We start from the raw sequence: 25,148 nt of genomic DNA on the forward strand, positions 1-25,148 counted from the left end.
TGAGGAAATTAACAGTTACAAATTGTGTATGCTAGTTATGGCTGCTTGTAGTAGCTGCTCTGCTGTATATTACAGAATGTAACCTTGTGGAGGTTCTTCAGCACATGAAACATTGCTATAACCTTGTTTCACTGGCCTCTTCTCCAGGTGTGTGGCATGTGTGGAAACTACAACCAGAACCCCTCTGATGACAACCTAATGCCCAACAAGAAACCAGCCAAGGATGACATTGAACTGGGAAACAGCTGGAAATCAAATGGAGACAGTGATCCTGGGTCAGTGGGTAACAACCAATGAACAACTTTTAGTGTTGTTATGTGGATAGACTGAGTTGTAACTCTATCCGGTCTTTAAGTGATGACATGTTGAATCCTGCTTCCAGGTCCAAACTACTCTGCGTTTAATAAGGCTGTTGTGTTTTTAACATGTTTTAATGCTTTGTATCTTGTTCTATTTAATCTGAACAAGCCCCTAAAAACAGTCAGTGATCACTGTCGGCTTCTCTCGTTTTATTTTTATTTTTTTAACACTATTTTTTTTTTTTAAAACCTTACATGTAACTCCAGCCCAGCCCATGCAGCAGTATATCAATGACTAACCTTGTATTGTGGATGGATTTTCTCAGTTGTTCTCCTGACTGAAGTTTGGTCCACTTACAGCATCCTACCATGTGATTGCATTTGTCCCTAACCATCAGGAACCCTCACGTTAACTTTTATCGAGTGGAAAAAGCGATATATAAACATGTAGCACATGATTATATACCAGCTAGCCTACAAACGTCACTGCTGTTTAGTTTTCTGTCTTCATTTATGTTGGAAATGGTAGCAGAGCTGTACATTTTAATTTGTTTTGGAAATCCCTCAGTCAGAACATGCTATATTACATATAGATGGAAACTAGCGAGCTAACTTCCTGCTAACTTCTAACTCCATTAAATTTCATAAATTCGGTTTACATGGATGCCTGGACGTTAAACTTAATTGTTCCACCTGATAAAGCAGCAACGCTGATCATTTTATTAGAGATGAAAGAATTTAGACAGTTTTTAACTCTCAGTGATGCCGCAGTGATCGTTTGACTTTGGGACCTGCAGCGGAGTTTGGACCCGGGCACGGCTAATGACATCAGACTTAAAGATCAGATAGTAGTGGTCTACAGATTCATCAAACACCCCTGGTTCCAGATAGTGGTTACTCTAATGAATCAAATGTATGCTGTCCATGTTGGGGAAATTACACCCTGATCCAAATGTTCTCCTCTTCAGTTGTCAGCCAGACACCCGTCCAGACATCCACCCAAACTGTAGCGAAGCAGAAAGGACGCTGTATGAGGCTCAGTGTGGTGGGGTCATCCTCTCCAATAACTTCAAGCCGTGCCACGCTCTAGTGCCCCCTGAGGCTTTCCTGGGTAACTGCGTCTATGACATGTGCGAGTATGACGGCATGCAGACTAGGCTCTGTGACAACGTGGAGGCATATGCTCAGGCCTGTCAGAGTGCCGGTGTCACCATCAGCTGGAGAAACAGCAGCTTTTGCCGTGAGTTACAGTAACAAAGATTCACATAAAGATTTGAGTTTATTGTTTGTCTTACCTCATTCTCGTCCCTCTCTGCAGCCCTGCCCTGTCATCCTAACAGCCACTACTCAGACTGCACAGCCCCCTGCCCTCCCACGTGCTCTGACCTCTTCCCTGTCTTCTGCCATCTTCCTCCAACTACTTGTCTCGAGGGCTGCCAGTGCAATGCTGGTTACGTCCTCAGTGACAGCAAGTGTGTTACTCTGGACCAGTGTGGCTGTCTGGACTCGAACAGAGAGTACCATGATGTGAGTACAGTGCTGTCCGTACTGTTGCTAGATGATGGACTCAGTGGGATGTTCTCTAATAGAAAATCCTGAGCTCAAAAGCACACGGAGGCTATGAGGACTTAATATTAGCATATTGAAAACCCTTTATTGTAAGTCCAGATATAACCAGTCCCATGCATGTCTGTGTGTGTGCGCCCACAGGTAGGAGATTTGTGGCTAACAGATAAATGCACTGAGTCGTGTACCTGTAACCCTGGTGGTGAAGTCAGATGTGAGGACCACAGCTGTAATTCTAATTCACTGTGTGACCTGGACAAGAATGGAAACCGCTACTGCAGACCCACCGGTGAGTTTGAGAGACTTCAAGCCTTAATAAACAAGCAGAGTGACAAAAATGACTGTGGCTTTTGACCATGAATCCTCCCATTTTCCACCATCGTTAGAGTTCAATCAGTGCAGCATCTCTGGGGATCCTCACTACCTAACATTCGATGGCTTCAAGCATCACTTCCAAGGTATCGACACCTATGAACTTGCTCTGGGTCACAACCTGTCGAGCTCCCTGATGCCCCTGGTGGTGAGAGGAAAGAACGTTAGACGTGGAGTGAACAAGAGGGTGTCGTTCCTGGAGGAGATGTACATCGATGTTTACGGTGTCAATGTTAAATTCCTGCAGAAGAAGACTGTCCTGGTCAGCTGACACTTTGTTCATAAAGAGCAGGTTTTTGTCGATTTCTAATGGTAAAAATGATGTAACGCAATCCTACCTGATCTCCTGTAGGTCAACGGGGAGTATGTAACACCTCCTCTCACACCAGTTGATGGTTTGACCATCACAAGGAACTCCAGGCAGATCCAGCTCACCACTGACTTTGGACTCACCGTACGCTTTGATGGCAGCAGTCGAGGAGGTAAAAGTAGAGGACACGTCTGTCTGAGAACGTCTTAGGCTTTTGTACAAATCTGTTCACGTTCCTCTTATGTCTCTCTGTTTGTGTATCAGAAATCATACTTCCTGGTACCTATAAGAATTCTGTTAGAGGACTGTGTGGGAACTATGATGGCATCACCAGAAATGAATACATGAAGCCAGATGGGACAGTAGTCAGGGATCTTAATGAATTTGGAGATAGTTGGAAGGTCAATGACCGACCAGCCAACAGACTTAGGATCCTGGACCGTCCTATCCGTGCACTGAGGTACAATTACAACCAGGCTCACTGCTTCTACAGATTTCTGTGACTATTTAACAGAGAATATTGTTGTTAAAGAAAACTGCCTTATTTTATAAAAAAAGATAATTATTGCTGCCCGACAATAATTAACAGAGCTTGGCCCAAGTCTGTCTGTCTGTTAAGTGCTTGATAAAAGAAATTGTTCAGACAGAATAGAGTCGTTTCATGTTACAGTTTTTGTGGAAACTAAACTTCATGTTACACACGGCTGTTACACAACAGTTTCTCTGTCTCCAGACAAGAAGCAGAGACTGATCCAGACTCAGGGTTCGAGGTGCCAGACTGCTCTCAGTCACAGATCAGCGACTACAACAGCTCGACGAAGTGTGGGGCGCTGTCTGATTCCAGTGGGCCATTTGCTGCCTGCCACGCCACCGTGTCACCCCAAATCTACCAGGAGTAAGTAGTCTGCACTTCTGTGGGGATATGTATGAAGCTGTCTTCTGGAAACATTTCAGTACAACGTTAACTTGAGCATAATCGATATAATTCATCTGGAAAATGCAACGTCTAGATGAACAGAATCAGCCTTTTGGGATTTACGTACCTGGATGATTGAGAGTGCATCAAGACATATTCAATATAACACATGACAGCAGCTGTATGAACCAACGTGCATGTGTGAGCTCTTTGCTTGTGCTCATGTTTGTCCTTTCAGAGACTGTCTGTTTGACCTGTGTGCTGAGGGAGGCAGTGACGCTATGCGCTGTGCCAGTTATGAAGCATATGCAGCAGCTTGTCAACTGGCTGGAGTTACATTAGGATTGTGGAGGCAGCAGCTGGACTGCGGTAAGAAATGCTGCACTTCATTCACATCATATGGGAAGACAAACAGTTCAGAGTCCGTCTCCTCACACCACCTGTTGTGTGATTTTGTTTGTATTCATAATTTGAAGTAAATAAAAACAAACTGCATTTCAAAACTGTCAGAAAACGCAGATTGTAACGTGCTGTCCTCACTGAGACAGATATGTGGTAATGCAGTTTGTATTCATCTTATATAGTTTACAGTTTCTTATATTCTTCTTTATAGTTTCTTATATAGATACTCTTGCACATTATCAAATCTCCTGTAAACGTGAGGCATTGAACTAAGACACATTTGTAAAACAAAGAGTTACATTCTGTCGAACGGTTTGCTGTAACACATCACGTTTCTCTTTCCCAGTCCTCTCTTGCCCCGCCAACAGCACTTACTCCCCCTGCATGTCATCTTGCCCCGCCTCCTGCGCCAACCTGGCAGCACCCTCGGAGTGTGAAGTCACTTCGTGTGTGGAAGGCTGCCAGTGTGCCGCCGGCTTTGTTATGAGTGAGGGGACTTGTGTGCCATATGCACAGTGTGGCTGCACCTTCCTAAACAGATACTACCCTGTAAGTGGCCTTCAGTTACACGAGTGACTGTTTATCTATGTGACCACGTGACGATGTGCGCTCACGTCTCTCCATCCTGCAGCTCAAAGAGAAGTTTGTGACCGAGGACTGCTCTCGTTCTTGTGAGTGTAGCAGTACCGGTGCTGTGTGTGAGCCGAAGACCTGCCAGGACGGTTACGTGTGCACCATCTACAACTTCAAACGTGACTGCTACAAAGGTACGTGTTCATGCAAGTGTTTGAGCACCGAGTATTTTGAATTATACAATCATACAGCAGGGCTGTGTGGGAGAGTCTGGGTGCTGAACTGGTCTGTGTGCAGTTCAGACCGATAACATAAAAGCAAAAATACAACAAAGAAAATCCAGGACCATGGAGCATCTCTAATCCCACATTAAACAGGAGTGGGACAACATTCACTCCACTAACTGGTCCCAGTTCACAGCTGTTTATGGACAGCTGTTAAAAAACTGATGTTTTTTCATAATTACCTCGTTTTTTCCTAAAACTTTATAGATTCTCAGTTTAATTATGTGATTATGTGTTTCCTGTTGTGAATAAAATATCTTACAAATTAACTGAGAAATGAACTAAATTAAACTGTCAACAACACCTATTCTTGTCTTCTTGCAGCAAGTCCCTGCCTCAGTTACCCCTGTTTGAATGAAGGTACATGTCAGGACTCAGGCAACAACACGTACACCTGTCTGTGTGCAGAAGGCTTTGAAGGCACAAACTGTGAGAGGGAAGCGATACCACCCACCGGTGGAGGACTTGGTACGACTCAAACATGACGTCATTCTTTAAAGCTGTCACATTTCCTTGTGAACTTTCCTGTTTCTGTACTACTCTTTGTGTCTGCGATGTCTTTGTGTGTCTTTGTGGATGCAAGACTAAACATAGAAACATTTTAGTATCAAACACTGAAAACTAACGTTCAGCTAGATGTCTCATACTTGACTGTTTATCATCACGAGATCTATTTGCACTAACTGATGTCAGAGGTATTAGCCGACACGGCGTTCCGGACTAAAGTAGAATTATAATGTCTGTGGTTGATATAACCCAGAAAAATGTTCAAAGTGACAATATAATGTTGAGATAAGAGGTATCATATAAAATACTGACTTCACTGTGATTGGTCAAATGAATTTTTTCACTGAGAGTGGAGGACATGTGGTTAACAGTTAAAGACTTTGTTTCTCATTTGTGTGTTTTTCAGAAACTAAGTGGATTATCCTGATTGCGGTTCTGGTCCCAGTTGCTGTCATTATCATCACCGTGACTACCGTTGTTCTTGTTTGCAAAAAGAAAACCATGTGAGTGTTAACAGATCATCTTAACAAAAATAAGTGCTTGAATAAGTATGTCTGTGTGCACTGTATGAAGTTTAAACACAAATACATGTTTTAAAAATATATCAGGGCCAATATGTTTTGTTTTTTCCAAATACCATTATAAAACTTGAAATAAAAAACTGTATGCATGCACACATTAAAGTCTCTAAGCTCCGTTTTTCTCTTTTCAGGAAAAAGAAGAACATTCAGACAAATATCAGCATGGAATCAACAAGTAAGGATCAGGAAAAAGATTAAATGAGCTTTTAAAAAAAAATAAAGCTGCTCTACCACAACAAACATTTAGTTAGTGTAACACTTACTACTGTTAGTAGTTGTTGTTGTTTCCATAATGTCACTATAAACATCAAATTGAAAGGGTGTGTAGCAGTCAAGCTCCTGCTCATCAAATCCACATGACCATCAGAGTGACCAGTTTGCTGGGCTGGAACATTCAGGTGTATATTAACACTACACCACCAGGCAGGATGTCCCAGCAAATTCACTCAACGGTCTGACAGGAAAAAGCACAAAGAAAGCGCAAAAAATAAAAATCTCAGACTCTGTGTGCCTCGCTTAACATGTTATGTGTAAAAATTCATGACAGCGTCCTTCGAAAAAGAATAAGTGTCGCTTGTTCGGAAGCTTTTTCTCTCCTAAAAAAAGAACATGGCAGCACAGCTTAGGTCTGCAAAGACTCCTCTTACTGTCAAACTGTCAACAATAGTAGAGGAGGGATGTGGTGGTCGCAAGTGTGAGTAATTCCTCAGATTAGAAGTAGGTGGGTTTCTGCTTCTCAATTCCAATTAAAGTCAAAAACAGAAAAATCACAGGAGAGGAGCAAAGGTCTATGCCAGCTGTTTTATTAAACAGAGAGAAAGAGAAGGAAAGGCAAAGCCCCTGGGGTGTTCGCTGTAAGCGCATGCAGGTTGGGACCAACCCTAACAGACAGACAGCAGGAAAAAGCCCAGAGGACTTTCCCAGATCCCCTTTTACAGGAACCCACCTCCCTGCTGCGGAGTAACTTTCCCACGCGCCCAAAAACAGCATACTTTTTGTGATAATCTTATGATATACATGTGAATAATACTTGACTAACTACATCAAATATATGGGTTAAATGCTTTACATAATAATAAACACTCCATTGTAGGTTAATAGTGTGTTTCAGTATCTCTGTTACCATGTTACTATCTTTGAAGAGAGAATGTGCTGCATGAAAAATGTTTATTGTGTGTGTGTGTGTGTGTGTGTGTGTGTGTGTGTGTGTGTGTGTGTGTGTGTGTGTGTGTGTGTGTGTGTGTGTGTGTAAAGGGCAAAATACCTTGTGCCTAATATTCTACGTGAAAGTTACAGTACATATGTTCAGTGCAGATATATAGTGTATAGAGTTGTATAGGTATACATGTCATACAAAAATCCACCACAGGGGGGGATGAAGGGGCAACATGAACTCCTCTGTATACCAAAGAGTCAAATGTGATGCCATCTCTCTGACAACTAAAGCTTGGTGTATAAATACTCGTATGTGTATAATGTGTGTGTTTTACTCATTTTTCAGCTCTAATATGTCTCCCATGTCTTCTGTTGTAGGTGTTCCATATACAAACATTGATAACCAGAAAAAGGTGAAAGTCACTGCTTTTTGATGACGAACTTCAATGAAACTATTTTTTCTCTATGTAACCACTTGTAATCAAAGAAGAGTAAAAATGAAGATAAAACTTGCTTATTTGTTGCTTTTTTAAGTTATACTTGAACATGTCATTTGAAGTGAATGTTTAATTAAATAAATAGTTATATGTGTATGTGCTTCTTGTAGTGTTTCTGTGTTCCTAAAATGATGCCTGCAGTTTTTCAGAGTGATAAGTTCCACCCTGTCTTTACTTCAGAGCGTGCCCATTACTGACCTGCTGTCTAATAACCAGACAGTAGATGTATTTTAATGATTGGTCTTTACTGGTTGGAAACAGTGTAGAGAGAGACAGGAAAGCGGGGAACACACGCAGCAAGGGGTCACTGGTTGGACCCAAACTCAGGCCTGTGGCGCTTCTGGTTGCCTGCTCATCCCACTGAGCTAAACCAGCGCCCATCAAGTATCTTTGTACTGGATGTTGGTGTTGCCTTTCCCACAGGCATCAAATTTAACATTAGCCTATTCTCCAACACGCTGTGTACTTAGATTTCTTCTAATTAATAATTTTAATTATTTTCAAATAATTGCATTGATCAGCATATTTGCTTACACATGTCCTGTAGGATGCATAACAAATAACTGAGTCACCGTTCAGTCACTGAGGTCCAGAGTTTGAATGTAAGCTTCCTTTCCCATTACTTAGTCATCTCTGGCTCTCTTCCACAGTTTAGATTTTGTCCCGTCTTCCTCCCCTCATCTCCAACCACTTGTTGGAGATGAGGGACAAAGAACGAACCTGGCATCCCAGTGCCAGAAGGGTTCATTACAGCATTACAATAATAGTATTGAAAAGATTTTTTCATATTTTACAGTTCAGTTGGGTGATTACCAGGCATCCCATCAGTTTAACCAAGTCGATAACCAAAAGTGGAGGGGTTGTGAATTCTTACCGGAAGGGTCCAGTAGGGTCTGTAATTTTACCACATTTCTCTGGTCTTACAACTTCAGCTTCCAAGTCGGGGTCACAGTCTGGATCAGGCTTTGTTCCTGGGGTACATCTGGTCAATACAAATACAAAACACAGTTACATTCTCTTCAGTTTGTTAGGAAGAGTCCGACAGTAAGGTATCAAAAGACATAACTAGAAGAAATCCAAAAGACAGAAAGATAGATATGTTCGGACTCACGAGTCATCTTCATCGTCGTCAGTCTGCCAGCTGTTCCCAAAGTCATTAGTATTTCCTGCCACAGTGCCATCTGGTTTAGTGAAGTCATTGTCTGGGTTCCCATCATAGTCACCACAAAGGCCACACATTTGGTCATAGTAGGAGCTGGTAGGACAAAGTCAAGGCAGGATATGTAGGATTAAGATAACACAATATTAACAATATTTGCGATGTATAATAAGGTTTTTTTTAAGTTTACACAACATACATAAAACAACTGGTGACGTTCAGCAGTTTAGATCGTTATCTACCAGAGTTTCTTCAGATCGTTAGGTTATGGTTGCATCAGAGGAAAGTGGTCATCAAAAAAAGAATGATGGAACAATGGAGACAGTGGTCAGGTGTATTGTATGAATGTGTGAAGCAAATAAAAAGAAGTTCTACAATATCAAAATAGTTCAAACCAATATTTATACTAACCTGGGAACTGAGATCTGGGCATAATGGTTTCCATCCCAACGCACCCTCAGGCCAAAGGATGTTTGAAGTGTGATGAACTGACCAGCAAGACTAATAGACATGAGAGGAGAGGGGGAGTGGGGCAGAGCCACCCGTACTCCGTTCACCTGATTCAGTGATGAAGAAAAAGATAATATAAAGATGTTAAACAGACTGTGTAAACGTCTAATTGGTGGACAGGTCAGGGAGTATAAAAGTGCAAAGAGTGTGGAGTGTGCAGTATATCAGGCAAAAACTGACTTTGTATAGTTTTAACAAGCAAGAAAGATACTGCTTTATGCCTATCACACTGTTTTATCTTTGGCATTTGTATAGGTTCAACTGACAAAATGGGAAAAAATCTGTTGGTTTTTTTTTTTTTTACATGCTGTTAGCAACAAAGTAACTAAAGATATAATTTGAGTTCTTTGCTAAAATGTCAGTTATGTGTAGACATTAGACATCCATGGTGATGATACAAAGAGTGTGTGGGATGTCTGTTGGCACACATTTTATCTAAAGATGGGAAATATAACAGATAGTAATTCATTCATATACTGACCAGTGTCGTACTGCTCTTCATCAGGGTCACAGTAATTCCATCCACTGTCACATACAGCTTCCTCAGGTATGACACTCCTGCAACTCCTCTGCTCTGGATTATTGTAGGGTCTTTTCCTTACAATGTAAAGCACCTTGAGGTGACTGTAGTCAAGATTCGGTTTAAACAAAAAAATTATTTTCTACAAACTATAAAGAAAAAAATATCAAAATAAAAACATGACCCTGAAACACCACCATCCCCTCTGCACCAAAGCTCATGGAAAAAACGACTGAAAGTAGAAAACCATTCTGTATTCAGGCAAATCAAACATTTTTTATTCTTTTTGGAAAACATGAACTCCAGACAATCTGATGGAGTCACTAAAATCATATATTAAAACAAGAATAGGACAACATTCCTCTCAAAGAAACCTCAGTTCTGAAATATTTGCAGACTGTTGAACGAATAGGAAACGCTGCACATTAGCAAGCACTGCCATATCTCCTCTTTTTTGATAAATGTTGCTGTTATCAAATTTAAAACATTTTTTTCCAAAAACTGTACTTTTAAAAAAACATTTTAAATACTGGAAGTTCTGTTGTGAACAATACATGTGTTTATAAAACTGGCCCGCTCTGTTTTTATTTACTTTTTACATGGAGTCCAAACATTTTCAGAGCATTTGTAAGAGGGTTGGCAAATTTCTGGAAAAAGTCTTTGGACAGATACAGTCAAGTTTAACTTGTATCCGAATGATGGGAAGATAAAAATATAGAGAAGGAAGGAAAACCTCGTGATCCAAAGCATCATCATCTGTGAAACACCGTGGAGGCAATGGCACGGGCATGCACGGCTGCCAGTCGCACGGGGTCACTACGTAACAGGATGAAATGTGAGGTGTGCAGGGCTATAATCACTGTGGAGGGTCGGCAAAGTGCTATAACACACCGCAAATGGGGAAAAAATGTGTACTGTAAATGCAAGCTACATGTTTTTAAAGGCGAAACACAGGAAATTGTTCACGAGCCCAGCCAGTCAACTGTCCTCTATTCAACAGAGTTATCAAAGAGCAATGCAGAAAACCCCAGGAACTCAAGGCAGCGCAATAAAAGCCTGCCAGAGCATGTCACGGGCATCTGATGATGTAAATGAGTTCTAGATATTAGCGTCACTGACCGCAAAGGATTTTATTCATATATTTAAAAAACAAACTCCTATATTTACAAGTTTAGCCTCTAAAACGTGGGAGAACATCTAACTAATGACCAGCTGGTCAACTCTACTAAAAATACATGTCTGAAAGTATGAATAGATCATATTTTGCAGAGGTTTTATACATATTTTTATTCACAGCTTTATACAGTGTAGAATAATTGATGACACTATGAAATTCATCCCAAATTTATTAAGAAAGTGAACTCAAACTTACAGTCAGTCATAAAAAAGAAGAATCTAGCTCGATCTATGCACGCACACACAAACGCACAGAGCAGACTTCATAGTTTCTCACATGGTACAAAATACTAAATAATCAGGAAATACTTTGTAGCACTCACAGTGTGGTTGATGCCACTTGCTGCACTAGAGAACCAGGAACGTATCTTTCCAAACTGGGTTACGTTGTTAGAAAGGTCGCTCAATACTTTTAACAAAAACAACAAAAAACAGCAGCTGTGCACAGACTCATTAAGATTACAGTCTCAGCTGCACTGCCACATATTCAGAATGTTGTTTCCTGTGTACACTCTCCTGAACACAACTGTTCTTATGAGGATGAGAACTTTTGATGGTCCATGATACCCTAATGATACATTCACAAAGTATTACATCATCTGACCCTGACAGTCACTGCACCATACCTGTAACTGTTAATGAGAGTGAGTGAGAGGGTGGGGTGGGCTGCTTTTAACCATGTAAAGCACTTTGTGCTACATTTTTTGTATGAAAAGTGCTTTATAAATAAAGATTGATTGATTGATTGATTGATGTCAGTTTTTTAATTGTAAGCCTACGATTGCATTTATCTCTACTAAACTGTGCACAATGTTTAGGCACTGCAGACGCTCAGATTCTAATCCATAACAATGCCATGAGCGAAGACATTGGTACCACCAGTGCAATGACTCCAAACATGCACTCGCACATGCAATCATCTTCAGTCTCAATAAAAATGAGTTACAGTGGGATGCAAAAGTTTGTGCAACCTTGTTAATAGTCATTGTTTTCCTGTATAAATCGTTGGTTGTTACAATAAAAAATGTCAGTTAAATATATCATATAGGAGACACACACAATGATATTTGAGAAGTGAAATGAAGTTTATTGGATTGACAGAAAGGTGTGAAGAATAATTATTGTAACAACCAACGATTTATACAGGAAAATAATGACTATTCACAAGGTTGCCCAAACGTTTGCATCCCACTGTACGTCCTCTTTAAACTGTCAGCCTCCTACAGTATCGCTCGTTTCTACTGCACAGAAAAAGCAGTTTTATGATAATGCAATGAAATCAGAGTTAGCAAAAGTTGTATTCACAAGTAAAGTGCAAATTTTATAATTGTTAAATTTTTTTATGTAAAAAAAAAAAAAAATCAAGCAGCTGTTTCTAAGCCACATTGGGCCCATTTTTGGTCCACGATCACAAAGTTGAGCGTCTGCGCTGCCCACCAGCTCGGCTGCTGGGATATTTACTCTGGTTATTGTCTTTTTTATGATCTGGAACATGCAAGTCTAATAAATGAAAAACACAAAGGAAATGAAGGAGGGGCAAATATCACAGCAGGAAGGTCTGAAATATTAGACAGTGCTGCTAGAAGTTAAATCAAAAGATAATACAAACTGAAAGTAAGTAAGTAACTACTGCAAGGGCTCGACACACTCTGACTGGATCCTATTATAAAACTAAACTTTTAGCCCCTCAGTGTCAGTGCAAACCATAGAGGCTGACATAAGAATCGTTTAAGACATAAATCCTTTAAGTTTGAGGCAAGAAGCCAAGATCCAGCTGTAAACCTTTGACATGTTAAATAGAAATGTGATGACATTATGGTTTGTTGACAGCACAGTATGCAAAACAAAACAAAAACAAAAAACATTTCTTTACAAAAACGTAAAGTTCTGTTATCACGTCCACATTGTGAGACATGAAACATACTGGAGCTTACTTTACGCTGTTGAGCCTGACTCGATGATCCTAAAAGGAAACTCGAGTGAAACCAACAGATTCAAGCATAAACAGAGACGTGTATGAATAACAGTGATACACAGTTAAACAGTTTTAGCAAAAACAAACATTTTTAAAAGGTGTGAAGAAAATCTTTAAAGTAAATAAAAATGTTGATGTGATGGAGGGAATTTGTCATCAGATAGAAGCGTAACAAACAGAAGTATCCCTCCACTAACCTGAGCTCACATCAGAATCTCATCAGCACCAGTCCTCTGATTCATGTTTCATTCCTCATTCACTGACTCCATCTTTAGCATTTATTATAGTATGATTGTTGCTTCTTCTTGGGATGAAGACAAAGATGTGACGGCTGCTCTGTGTTGAAGCACAGCCACAGGACAGTGATGCTTTTGTCATAAGCTCCCACAGTCCAGATCACCTGAACAGACAAACAGAAGAAGTTTAAAATGCTTCTAGGAAATGTACCAACATTAGACCAGATTGCAGTAGATTTACATTTCTGTACATTTTGATAGATGGACATTTTTCACCACTCTCCATTTGATGGCAAATAATCAAAATACAAATTTCATTCCAATTAATTTTAGGGGGTCTAAAGTTACTTCTCAACAAACCGCTCCTTCCAGTCAGCTTGGACAAAGGTTACTAACACTTCTTTGGACTGTCGTGTTGCTTTAGTCCCGTGATAGCTTGTTGAATTGTTTTTCTACAGCCAGAAGGTGAATGTTTTGTCTAATAAGTTTTGACTCATTTTTACAACATTTGATTAAGAGCCAGTCCGTTTTGATTGTGCAATGCAGTATTTAAACTACAGAAGGGGGTTAATGTCTCATCTAAATAAACAGGTAATGTTAAACAGTACATGCACCAGAGTTTCCTACCTTTTGTGTACATCTTTGATTCATTCCAGCACTAGCACCTTACACTCTCTCTTGGCTATTTTTACCAGTGAAACAAAGCTGGGATCGGGGGACAGGTGAGGGGCTCGATTAACAGTTCCTGCAGGAGAGGTTGTTGTCTGGAGCTCCGCCATAGCGCCTGACCTGGACCATGAACAAAGATATCACAGACATCACTGTGGACTGCAATATGAAAGATTGTCTCAAATGCGTCTCCAGTCTTGCACAACTACTACAACGTCTCTAAAAAGTGTATCATCTATTATGTGAATATTTTGTACAAATATATTTGGCTTAAATCTGACATAATCAGAAGAATTTCCATCCATCTTCTTCTTCTTATCTGGAAACAACCTAAGCAGAGAAGTCTCCAGTCTCCTCCCACAGCTTATTCAGGGGAACGCCAAGTCGTTTCCATGGCAGCGGAGAGATATAGTCTTACCAGTTTGTCTTGGGTCAGCCCCAGGGTTTCCTCCCGGTGGGACACCTTGGAACACCTGACCTGAGAGGAGCCAAAGGGGCAACCTATAGATGCCCGAAACGATGACCTGGCTCATTTCCATTTGGAGAAGCAACAGCTCGACTCTGAGCACCTCTTGAATGACTGAACTTCTCACCATCTCTAAGGGAAAGGGCAGCCACCCTTTGGAGAAAGCTCATTTCTGCTGCTTGTATCTGTGATCTTGGTCACAAACCAAAGCTCATGACCACAAGCCAACAGAACACCATCATCTTCCAAAATCAGAGATGAAATTCTGAGGCCACCAAACTGGAAGCCTTCCAGTCCAACGCCCCCAGAAATGAGCCTGACGAAGTTCAATCGCTGCAGACCAAACTCTTGAAACGGTTGTACAAGGACTGGATGGCCTGTTTCTACGTGCCAGACAACCCACACCCCCCAACACAGGACACTCTGAGGGACATGACTGAATGGCTGCTACAGGTTCCCCTCGCCCACCCAAGTTGATAAAAGGTCATTTCCTCCCTTTTTACAGTTTTCAATTAATTCAACTTAACTTTACTCATTCAATAAAAACGTTTTTCCCAGTCACCCACACCCCAGTAGAAGTATCTCGATGCCCCACAGTTTGAGAAGCAGTCTTGTACAATGACCCTCCATACCTGAGATTTACTGACCAAAATGGCTGGTGGTGGGGGAAGCTCTTTAATCGGCTCAGGTGTCCTCCGAAGGTGTTTTTCAAAGGTGACTGAGGCTCCGTGGGCGGTGCGGGCACAGAAGCTGTAAACGTCATATGCTGGCTCAGCTGCCGCGTTATAGACATGTGGAAGATGGAAAGCCATTACTTACGTTTTTTGTCAATCAAAACTGTGCCAAATAAAAACAACAGAGCAGTATGAGCGGTGTAGTAATTCCTGGTTTAAAGTTCCTCAAGGATCAAACATTAAACTGAGCATAAACAAGATTTACTGGGCTGGGTTTGTGTACTGTTAATATTACGACAATGTCAATACATTTAACAACTTATTTCCTTTGGTACCTCAAAAATCCCAGTTTTGAGAATCTGGAAGGCCACAGTGAAGGACAGTATGGAGCCTTTCTTACACTGGCCCAGGTTGTTGAGTGGAGACTGGCACACAACCGCTCCCACACTGGGATCCTGCTGACTTCCTCCTAGATGGATGCACGGACAGTGAGAAGCAGGTAACAAACATAAGCAGGGGGAAGAATGAGAATTTAGACTGGATTAGGAATCCGATATAGGATTGGAGCAGAGAATATTTATCCAATTCAAGAATCTAAGGCTACGTTCACACTGCAGGTCTTAATGCTCAAATCCGATTTTGTGCAAGCGGCCCGTATGCACAAAAGAAGACGTCACATACAACGCGCTCTGTTTATGGAAGTAAAAATGGCGGCTACGGAGCTAGTAGGTGTTGTTGCAGCAGTCTATCAATTTCTCTCCATATGCTAATCAAGTCCAAAACCTCAGTTTCTGTCCATTGACTCCGTCTCCAGTTTCCGCCGCCATGCTTTCTCGTTTGTCTTCTCCGGCGCTGATAATTGGCGTCTGTCTTGTGTCAGTGATGTAAAAGACGGATTTAATGCGACATGACCGTTCAAACAACAGTCGCTTTCTGAAATATCAGATATGTATCGGATTCAGGACCACATACGAAAGTGACCGAGGTTGGATTTGAAAATATCGGATTTGTGCCGTTCACACTGTCATACCATGATGGGATATGAGTCACATAGGGTCAAAAAAGTCAGATTTGATGTGAACGTAGCCTATGTATGAAGCATTTGAATAGAAGAGCAGCAGGTCAGTGATTCTGACCATTAAAAACAGGAACCATGCCATAGAAATATTGGTATTTCAAATCCTCGTGTTCCTGCAGTCCACTTGTACAACTAGTCTGGATTGATCACCCAGCTCTTACAATAAGAGTATGGTGCCTGCAGTACCTAGGCAATGTATTTAATTTGTGCGCGTTCCAGTACTTTGGAAAATCAAGAAAAAACAGGATTTGCTTTGGTTCTTAGCAAGGTGCAGCCATTTCTGCTTCACTAGGAATACAGCACAATGCTCGGGGGGTTGCCCTTCAAACCACCACTGCAGCACATTCATAGATAGAACCTAGCCCTTGTTCTGCATATGGCTTATTTAGCCAGACACAAATACACAGCAGTGGCAACATTACACATTTACAGTTTTGCTCCCATTTTGAAAATGGAGGTTGGATTGGCTGACGAAGGAGCTGAAACTTTGAAATGCAAAGCAGCAGCCAGGAGACCTAAACCAGAGCACGCCAAAATCCCTGCTGAGACTGTGGAAACCTGGTAATAAGAAAAGTCTTACCACCGCGCTCACAGTGACAAGGGTTTCTCCACCAAGTATTTGCTTGGTGTAAATCAATTTACATCTCCATTTTCTTTCATGTAGTGTGTTTTTATTTCTGGATTTTTGGTTGATATTCTGTTTCTCCATTAAAATGAAAGACTCGATTCTTTGTAAGTGAGCAAACTTCCAGATTCAGGAGAGGGAGCAAATAATTATTTCCCACACACTAGGAACTGTCTGTAGGATTTGATACTCACCCTCTGAATTCCAGATCAGACGAACAGCGAGGAAATCTTGCAAATTGTTGAGCAGTGTGTATTTCACCCAGAAGTGTTGTTGAGGCCTGACGGTCCTTGGGCAGGACGCCATCATCACCAACTCTGGACGATTTAAGTGAACACTGGGTATCGAGTAACAAGTAGAGATGCATCTGGAGAGAGCATGATAAGTATTATATTTCTATTACTAGAACATAAAGCAGGAATTCTTCTTATAAGAAAAAACAAATAGCACAACAAGACTACAATTTCAATTCTATACAATTATGAACAGAAAAAAGTCATTTAATGTTCTTATATGGAGATTGTTTTGGTTTCTTCATTAATACATTTTGTATTTCACACATAAAGGCATACAAAAGGATACAATGTGCTTATCCCTGTCAGGGTCACGGGGGGCAGGAGCCTAGCTGGGCTACCACAGGGCGAGAGACAGGGTACACCCCGGACAGGTCGACCAGTCTGTTGCAAGGCTAACACATAGAGACAGACAACCATTCCCACTCACAGTCGTACTTATGGGCAATTTAGAATTACGAGTTAACTTAATCCCACTAAACTTTGGTCTTTGGACTGTGGGAGGAAGAGAACCCACGCAAACTCCACACAGAAAGGCCCCAGGTGCTGGAACTGAACTCAGGATCCTCTTGCAGAGCTAATCGCAGTGTTACTCCTGCTAGCGTTTGTTGAGCAATTGCTGTCCTTCTACAGCAATGCATAGAGGTCAAAGGTCTAATGTAGTGCAGCCGCATAGATGATCCATAGTTGCTACAGTCTGCGCTAAGGGTGCAAACACGCACACAGTTGTTATTTAAAATAGATGTTACAGAATATTTGTAGAGTTTTTTTAAGTCATATAAATATCATCTCTTAAATTGTTTAAAAAACTGTTTTTATTTTGCCACAGTTGGTGAAATTAATCAATTTATTTTTATACTAATTTTCTCTAAATCCTGTTATATGTTTGTGTTCAGTCAAATAACATAATAGAGCGCTGTAGATCCAAAAATATAGGATTATAGATCTATCTATCTATCTATCTATCTATCTATCTATCTCTATATATATATTAAAGGTTCTTTGTATTTAGAAGCCTGCAGCATTTTGATGATCCTTTGGTGCCCTCTAGTGACTCATGTGAAATAGTGATCAACTGGGACATTAATGTTATTTCTGTTAAATAAACTCATGTGATCTGTATTTGTAGACCACACTAAGCAAAGAGATAAATAAAAACTCAAAGGGAACTTTAAGTCTGTTTGCCATCCTTTACTGGATGCAAGCAGCGGCTGTAATTACTTTAAAATACACGGCAGTCGTTTCATATAGACAGTACATGCAGACAGTACTGCTCCAGGATTGTTATGTACTGCTACAGCTAGAGAAATACCTCAACAAGAAGACAAATAGTTACCTCATGGCAGGATGTACTGGACTGTGCCACTGTAGGACAGCCAACAATGGGACTTCCAAACCCTATGAAAAGACAACAACATTATTTAATAATTAAAACCTCCTCTTCGACCCCTCTACCTCTCACATTGGACTCTCCAGGAGGCTGAGAGCCCCATAGAGGGCAGAGAAGTGACAAGGTGATGGGAGGCATTATGAGGTATGGTCTTTCCATGTGATTTCCATGCATCCTTATTAAATTTTCACTTTTTCCAGGTGGGATAAGGTCCCTGGGCTAGATGCCCCATGCTAACCAAGCCTACCTCGGATATGGTCGAGAGACAGAAAAGTGAAACCATACCATCGCCCAGCTTAACAAGGTCCCTGTCAGGTGTTGAGGAGCCAAGGTACTGATGAAAAGTGTACTGAAACAAGAAAGCTCAACTGTGCAAGAGATAAGAACAGGGCACTGTTGGAGTGCTAATATGTAAGTAACCCCAGGAGAAGAGGTTACATGAACAGGATGTGGGACCTCTGATATCTCCAGCATCCAGATTGTCAGCAAAACAACTACTAACTCAGTGTTCTAACATTTGGAGGAAGGAACTGATGTCACAGCTAGAGACTGACGAGGTACAACACACAGGCTATGGCAAGGGGGAGCCAGGACGACAAGTTGGGGGGAGATATCATCATCACCCCGAGCTTGGGTACCAAGCCCAGGCACGATGGAAGAAGGAGCGTTGAGTGTGAGAGAAACTGTAGGATCATGGTGAAGCTTTAAATTTGGACCCTCCGTATTCAGTTACCAAGATTACATGAAGTACTCTCTGAAGGTCTGCTAGATGATGTGAATGCAGCACTACAGACAGTTCCTACTGTAACCATCACAGAGACTAATCTATACCCTTTAGTACCCTGGAGAAGGAGACTAGAGGTCAAGATCAAGGTAGCGTGGAGGGAAGTTATAGGTATTGAAGTAGAAAGAAATACAGCAATCATGAGAACCGGCCCCATCCAGCTACAGGCCAATAACCTGCCTCAGTACCACATGGAAGCTCCTGTCAGGCATCATATCGGAGGCTGAACAGGCATATGGTTCAATACATGAGCGGCGCACAGAAAGGAATCAGCAGGAATACTAGAGGAGAGAATCCCCAGCTACTGGCAGACAGAGCAGGCGCCTGAGACTGCAAGAGTTTGAATAATACAGGCTAAGGGAAGCATGTATAAAGTAAACAGAAAAGGCACAGTACCTTTAATTCCTATGGCATGTTCTAACCTCTGTAATAGAAACTGTGGTGACCAGTAATGCATGCAGCACTGCGACGTGGCAGATTTCTTTTCTGATGTATTAATCATACATTTTTATCACATCACATTAGTAATAGTAATATCATTTTCTCCCTTTAGCATAGCAAGAGCACTCCTGTCACTTAGTTGTAAGCATGTGCACTACGAATGAACCTTATGCTCTACACACACACACTTGACGCAGTGAGGCCAGTGTTAGTTCATGGGAGACGTTAAACAGATAGTGAGACTCCTGTTTATCAGGGACGTAAATCCTTAGGTGATGGCCAAGCAGAAAACAAAGTCACAATTCTGTCTGTGAGGGAGAATTATGACTCTGCCATCCCACCTACCCATGTCATGTTTGGTGACAGGGTGTGTACCACACTCAACATGGACCAGAGGCAGCAAAGGAAAGAGTGGTCTCAGGAGATTAGAAAGAAAATCATAGACAAGCATGTTAAAGGTAAAGGCTAGAAGACCATCTCCAAGCAGCTAGATGTTCCTGTGACTACAGCTGCACATATTATTCAGAAATTTAAGATCCATGGGACTGTAGCCAACCTCCCTGGATGTGGCCGTAGGAGGAAGATTGATGACAGATCAAAGAGATGGATAATCCAAATGGTAACAAAAGAGCCCAGAAAGACTTCTAAAGAGATCCCAGGTGAACTTCATGCTCAGTGAACATTAAGCCACCACTAATTTCTTACAAATTGTTAGGAAAATTGGAAATACATAAAGTTTTACTGAGACTCAAGTTGTCTGCAGCTTTTCCTGACCGCCAGAGCTAGCCTTGTCCCTGAGATGCTGCGAAGGGCGAACTGAACCTCCAGCCTCCAGGGGATCCGGCAGCTTAAGCGCCACAGCAGACGCAGCTGCAGCAGGAGGCAGAGGGCCAGCGGCCGCTGATACGTCCAGAGCGGAGCATCATCCTCGGGGTGTAACATGTTCAAGTCAGGGGTCACCAATGTGGAGGTAAACACAGACGACACCAGAGCTCTCACTTCTCACTCCAACATTATTCTTGAACTAACAACAACTGACAACATCGTACCACAAAACTCAGCAACACACTTCCCGGGTGTGAGTGCAGTCCACCACAGTGGAAATAAGGCAAAAACAAGAGTTTGTAGATAAGATAAGCTTTCTTGTCATTTCTATCTTCACAAAGATTTTTCTGGGCTTCTTGAAGGGCTTTCCAGAAATCTTCTAGGGTTGTTGGCTGCTGCTGTTCTCTGTAAAGATGATGCTGCTCCGAGGAGGCCGATCCATGATGTACTCCATTGTGTGTTTTTCTCTTCAGGTATGCTTTTACTGCCCGTTTACTTTAGTTTGGTTTTAAAAATGTTTTCATCTAGTTTTTGTTTTTAGTTTAGTTTCTGTTGATTATAGAAACATTGCTACTCAGTAGTGTGCAAGCCTGACAACATCAGGCAGAACTGATCCAGGGTATCACTGAGCTGGATCGTCTCAGGTGCACAGTGTCAGATTGACCGAAACAATGCCTAGATTTAGGTCAGGCATGGGTGGGGGCCGGTCACTAGTATCAGTTCCTTCATCATACTCTTGTCACATGAGACCAGTGACCATTGTGGTGCAACACAAGAAACCCAGGACCTGCTGCACCAGCGTACCATCTGACAGTGGCTCCAAAGATTTCACTCTGACACCTAACGGCCATCAAGCTGCTGTTGCCTAGCTTGTAGAGGTATGTGCATCCCTCCATGGATGAGGTTGCCCATTCCTTAACCTACAAACAAACCAGTCATGCTGAGCATTATTACAGGCAGCATAACATTCCCCATGGCTTCTCCATTACTTTCACATTTGCCACATCCACTCAGGGTAAGCCTGTTAAGTGGTAAATGAACTGGTTTTTATCAGCACCTCCAAGTCTGAGGCCATGTACCTCAGCTGGCAAAGGGCGGAGAGCCCACTCCGGGTCAGCGACGAGTTCCTGCCCCAAGTGGTGGAGTTAAAGTATCTGAGGGTCTTGTTCACGAGTCAGAGGAGAGGAGACCAGAAGATCGTTAGATTGATTGGTGCTGCGGCTGCACTGATGCAGACGATGTACCGGTCTCTCGTGGTGGCAAGAAAGCTGAGTGAAAAAACAAAGCTCTCGCTTTATCAGTCAGTCTGCGTCCCTACCCTCATCTATGGTCACAAGCTGTGGGTAGTGACCAAAATAACGTGATCTGGGACACAAGCAGCGGAAATGAGCTTAATCCTAAGGGCTGCTAGACACAGTGCTCGGCCATCATTCCTCGATATCGAAAGGAGTTGAGGTTGTTCAGGAGTTGGGTGCCTCCTGGGTGAGGTGTTCCAGGCATGTCCTACCAGGTGGAGGCCTCGGGGCAGACACAGGACATGTTGGAGAGATTATATGTCTCTACAGGTCTGCGAACGCTTTAGTGTTCCACGGGATAGGCTAGAGGAGGTGGCTACGAGGCAGGAGGTCTGGGCTTCTCTGCCTAGGCTCTTGCCCCCGTGACCCAGTCGCAGATTTGTGGAAGAAAATGAAAGCATAGATGGATGGAGTGGCCTCGTTGTTGGCCCTCTAGTAGGCCTGTAGTTAATGTCATTAACACCAAAGTAACTGAAACCGATTAAAAATCCCCTCTGCGACTTAACTGACCAGATTAATATACCAAGGGTTGAATTTATTCAATGCTTTACTTTGATTAAAAAGTGTTCCTGTGATTTGTTTGAGTATAAAGAAATCAGGGATGGGTCAAGACTTTTGAACAGTTTTGTACCATTTAGGAATAATAAGCACAGTACAAACAAACATTAACAAATATATACACTATACACTATACAATACATGTTTACATTTTTTTACACCATTTCTTTACTGAAGGCATCAGAACTATGAATGAACACATGTGGAATTCTGTAATAACAAAAAAGTGTGAAATAACTGAAAACATGTTTGATATTTCAGATTCTTCCAAACAGCCTTTGCTTTGATTCCTGCTTTGCTCACTCTTGGCCTTCTCTCCATGAGCTTCATGAGGTCGTCTCCTGAGATGGTTTCAACAGTCTTGAAGGAGTTCCCAGAGATGCTGAGCACCTGTTGGTCCTTTGCCTTCACTCTGCGCTCCATCTCATCCCAAACCATCTGCACTGGGTTTAGGTCAGGTGACTGTGGAGGCCAGGACCCATCAGACCAAAGCACAGATGTCCTCTGGTCTAATGTCCACTCCTTGTGTTTCTCAGACCAAACAAATCTCTTCTTGTTGCTTTTTCTTAGTCGTGGTTTCTCAGCAGCTGTTTGACCATAAAGGCCTGATTCACACAGTCTCCTCTGAACATGCAGAGATGCTACTGGAGCTCTGTGTGGCATCTATCTGGGCTCTAATCTGAGCTGCTGTTAACTTGTGATTACTGAGGCTGCTGACTCGGATGAATGTGTCCTCAGCAGCAGAGGGGACTCTTGGTCTTCCTTTCCTGGGGCGTCCTCATGTGAGACAGTTTCATCGTAGTGCTTGATGGTTTTTGTGACTGTACTTGGGGACACATTCAAATTTTACCAGTTTTACAGCCTGACTGACCTTCAGTTCCTAAAGTAATGATGGACTGTTGTTTCTCTTTACTTAGCTGATTGGTTCTTCCATAATATGAATTCTAACAGTTGTCAAATAGAGCTGTCAGCTGTGCACCAACCTGACTGCTGCACAACACACCTGATGGTCCCAAACCCACTAAGAAGGCAAGAAATTTAACAAATGCACCCTGACAGGCCCACCTGTGAGGGGAAACATGTCAGCTGACGACATCATGAAGCTCACTGAGAGAAGGCCGAGGGTTTGCAGGCTGTCAATCTATCTACATCTACACACACACACACACACACACACACACACACACACACACACACACACACACACACACACTAAGTGTACATGCATACAGGTGTGTCCAACCTTGGCTTTACGTGTACTGACTGGCAGCTTGTCCAAAGAGACAGTGAGACAGAAGATAAGCTGGTCTTCCAACACCCAAGCAGACTGCAGGAGATCAACATAAGACAATTTTTTTGTTTAAATAAATAAAATAATATGGACTGAGTTAAACAATCAGTCACAACAGTACTATATCTAACAGCTGCCATCACAGGTAATTCTGGAAAAACAAAACTCTTGGTTAATAAAAAATGAAACCTGTGCTCACTTAACATTAGTTTAGCTTTAATTATGGTGGAATATAATGTATGCGTTTCAGTTTTCTGTTTGCAGATATTTATGTATAGACATTTACAACAGCTGATAAATTAAAATTTAAAGAATGGTTTTACGATCTTTGTTGTATGTGTTTGTGTTTTTTCCTGAACAGCGCACTTTGTTGTAGCAACTCTCTTAACTCTGCATGTTATGGTAATTCAACTGTGCAGGTGTCCTGCTGCGACTGGTGCATGGATGTACGGCTCCTGAATGACTCTACAGAGGGTTGTGCGATCAGCTGAGCGCACCATCCGCTCCGAGCTCCCTGACCTGCACTCAATCTACAGCAGGCGGTGCTGGACCAAGACCAGGAAGATCGTGAAGGACCTCAGCCATCCCAACAACGGACTGTTCTCTCTGCTGAGGTCAGGAAAGCGATTCCGCTCCCTGAGGACCAACACAGAGAGACTGAGGAGGAGCTTCTTCCCGCAGGTGATACGGTCTCTCAATCACACCACCACACAGTACTGACCCACACATATGGTTTTTACACACACTGGACAGTCTGGACTTTGTTTACACTGATTCGATTAGATGCGTGGTCATCGAATCACTTCATCACTAAATCACTTTAAGCATATTTGCACTGCACAAGTCACTTACACATGTGGATTGCACAACCCTGGACATTATATTTCTTCATTTCCATTTTATACTTGTACAGCTGCTGTTATTGTTCTATATTTCTTCATACATTCTTATTTATTTCTATATTGTGTATTTTGTTGTACAGTTATTTTAAACTTTAATTTTTATATTTTATTTTATTCTTTCCCAGTTAAATTTACCCTTTTTAATTTTCATATTTATTTCCTATCCTATTCATAGTCTTTTTTTTTCTTTAGGTCACGAGCAGTTGTCTAAGCATTTCACTGCATATCGTACTGTGTATGTGACAAATAAAATTTGAATTTGGTTCCAGCCTGAACACCTGCCTTATATATAAAGCCTGGAGCGCTTCACACGCTTCCCCTAACAGCTGATCAGCTGGGTGAGCTGCCGTTACTTTGAACACATCGATTTCTCCTGTTTTTGGACAGGAGGTCAGACTCTGTCTTTATTTTGGTTCCTTTCCTCTGTGAGGTCATGTATGTTGGCATCTATCAGACCTCAGCTTTGTTTGATTTACTATTTTGGCCTCGGCTCACCCTGATGTGTTGACACTCCTGTTCTGTTGTTTTTCCCTCATTACTTTGTAAATAAATGCCATGTAATGACCAGTGATTGTTTCCTGTGGCTGCGTGGGTGTTGGTGGGGAGTTATTATTTGTTACTGCGAGCCTCCAAACATCAAACTGATTCAAGTAACATTCAGTAACACATGCATGGCAGTCCTGTTGTGTAATGGTCACCAGAGGATGATGCATGAAAGAGCTGAAGTGTGTCAAAGTCAGGGGTTAAAACTGGGCTTCATGAGCTGCAGGGCTTCAGCATCTAGTTAGCCCCACAGAAGACGAGCGAACATAAAGGGAG

General features: G+C 41.9%; 2 protein-coding genes across 6 annotated transcripts in view; one reads left to right on the forward strand and one right to left on the reverse strand.

Moving 5' to 3' along the window:
* The window catches only part of LOC134624117 (uncharacterized), a 57,225-nt gene extending 49,826 nt beyond the window's left edge, over positions 1 to 7,399 (forward strand). The window contains exons 66-80 of the mRNA XM_063469090.1: positions 148 to 275; positions 1,268 to 1,539; positions 1,618 to 1,826; positions 2,010 to 2,154; positions 2,252 to 2,499; positions 2,590 to 2,719; positions 2,812 to 2,993; positions 3,261 to 3,442; positions 3,702 to 3,832; positions 4,212 to 4,414; positions 4,497 to 4,632; positions 5,047 to 5,190; positions 5,636 to 5,732; positions 5,942 to 5,985; positions 7,344 to 7,399. Of these exons, the coding sequence (XP_063325160.1) occupies positions 148 to 275; positions 1,268 to 1,539; positions 1,618 to 1,826; positions 2,010 to 2,154; positions 2,252 to 2,499; positions 2,590 to 2,719; positions 2,812 to 2,993; positions 3,261 to 3,442; positions 3,702 to 3,832; positions 4,212 to 4,414; positions 4,497 to 4,632; positions 5,047 to 5,190; positions 5,636 to 5,732; positions 5,942 to 5,985; positions 7,344 to 7,399 (2,307 nt within the window). The remainder of the gene's footprint in view (positions 1 to 147; positions 276 to 1,267; positions 1,540 to 1,617; positions 1,827 to 2,009; positions 2,155 to 2,251; positions 2,500 to 2,589; positions 2,720 to 2,811; positions 2,994 to 3,260; positions 3,443 to 3,701; positions 3,833 to 4,211; positions 4,415 to 4,496; positions 4,633 to 5,046; positions 5,191 to 5,635; positions 5,733 to 5,941; positions 5,986 to 7,343) is intronic.
* Positions 7,400 to 10,928: 3,529 nt separating this feature from the next.
* LOC134625043 (trafficking protein particle complex subunit 14-like) overlaps positions 10,929 to 25,148 on the reverse strand; it is a 36,740-nt gene continuing 22,520 nt past the window's right edge. For 4 of the 5 annotated variants that reach the window (XM_063470378.1, XM_063470379.1, XM_063470377.1 and 1 more), the window contains 7 exons: positions 23,380 to 23,463; positions 18,180 to 18,241; positions 16,745 to 16,917; positions 15,183 to 15,316; positions 14,806 to 14,948; positions 13,666 to 13,827; positions 10,929 to 13,202 (listed from right to left, as the gene is read on the reverse strand). In XM_063470378.1, coding sequence (XP_063326448.1) covers positions 13,686 to 13,827; positions 14,806 to 14,948; positions 15,183 to 15,316; positions 16,745 to 16,917; positions 18,180 to 18,241; positions 23,380 to 23,463 — 738 coding nt within the window. In that variant the 3' untranslated portion in view covers positions 10,929 to 13,202; positions 13,666 to 13,685. The remainder of the gene's footprint in view (positions 13,203 to 13,665; positions 13,828 to 14,805; positions 14,949 to 15,182; positions 15,317 to 16,744; positions 16,918 to 18,179; positions 18,242 to 23,379; positions 23,464 to 25,148) is intronic. The other variant, XM_063470376.1, reaches the window with a different exon arrangement.

The sequence above is a fragment of the Pelmatolapia mariae genome, linkage group LG3_W (genome assembly GCF_036321145.2).
Source record: "Pelmatolapia mariae isolate MD_Pm_ZW linkage group LG3_W, Pm_UMD_F_2, whole genome shotgun sequence".
Classification (NCBI taxonomy): domain Eukaryota; kingdom Metazoa; phylum Chordata; class Actinopteri; order Cichliformes; family Cichlidae; genus Pelmatolapia; species Pelmatolapia mariae.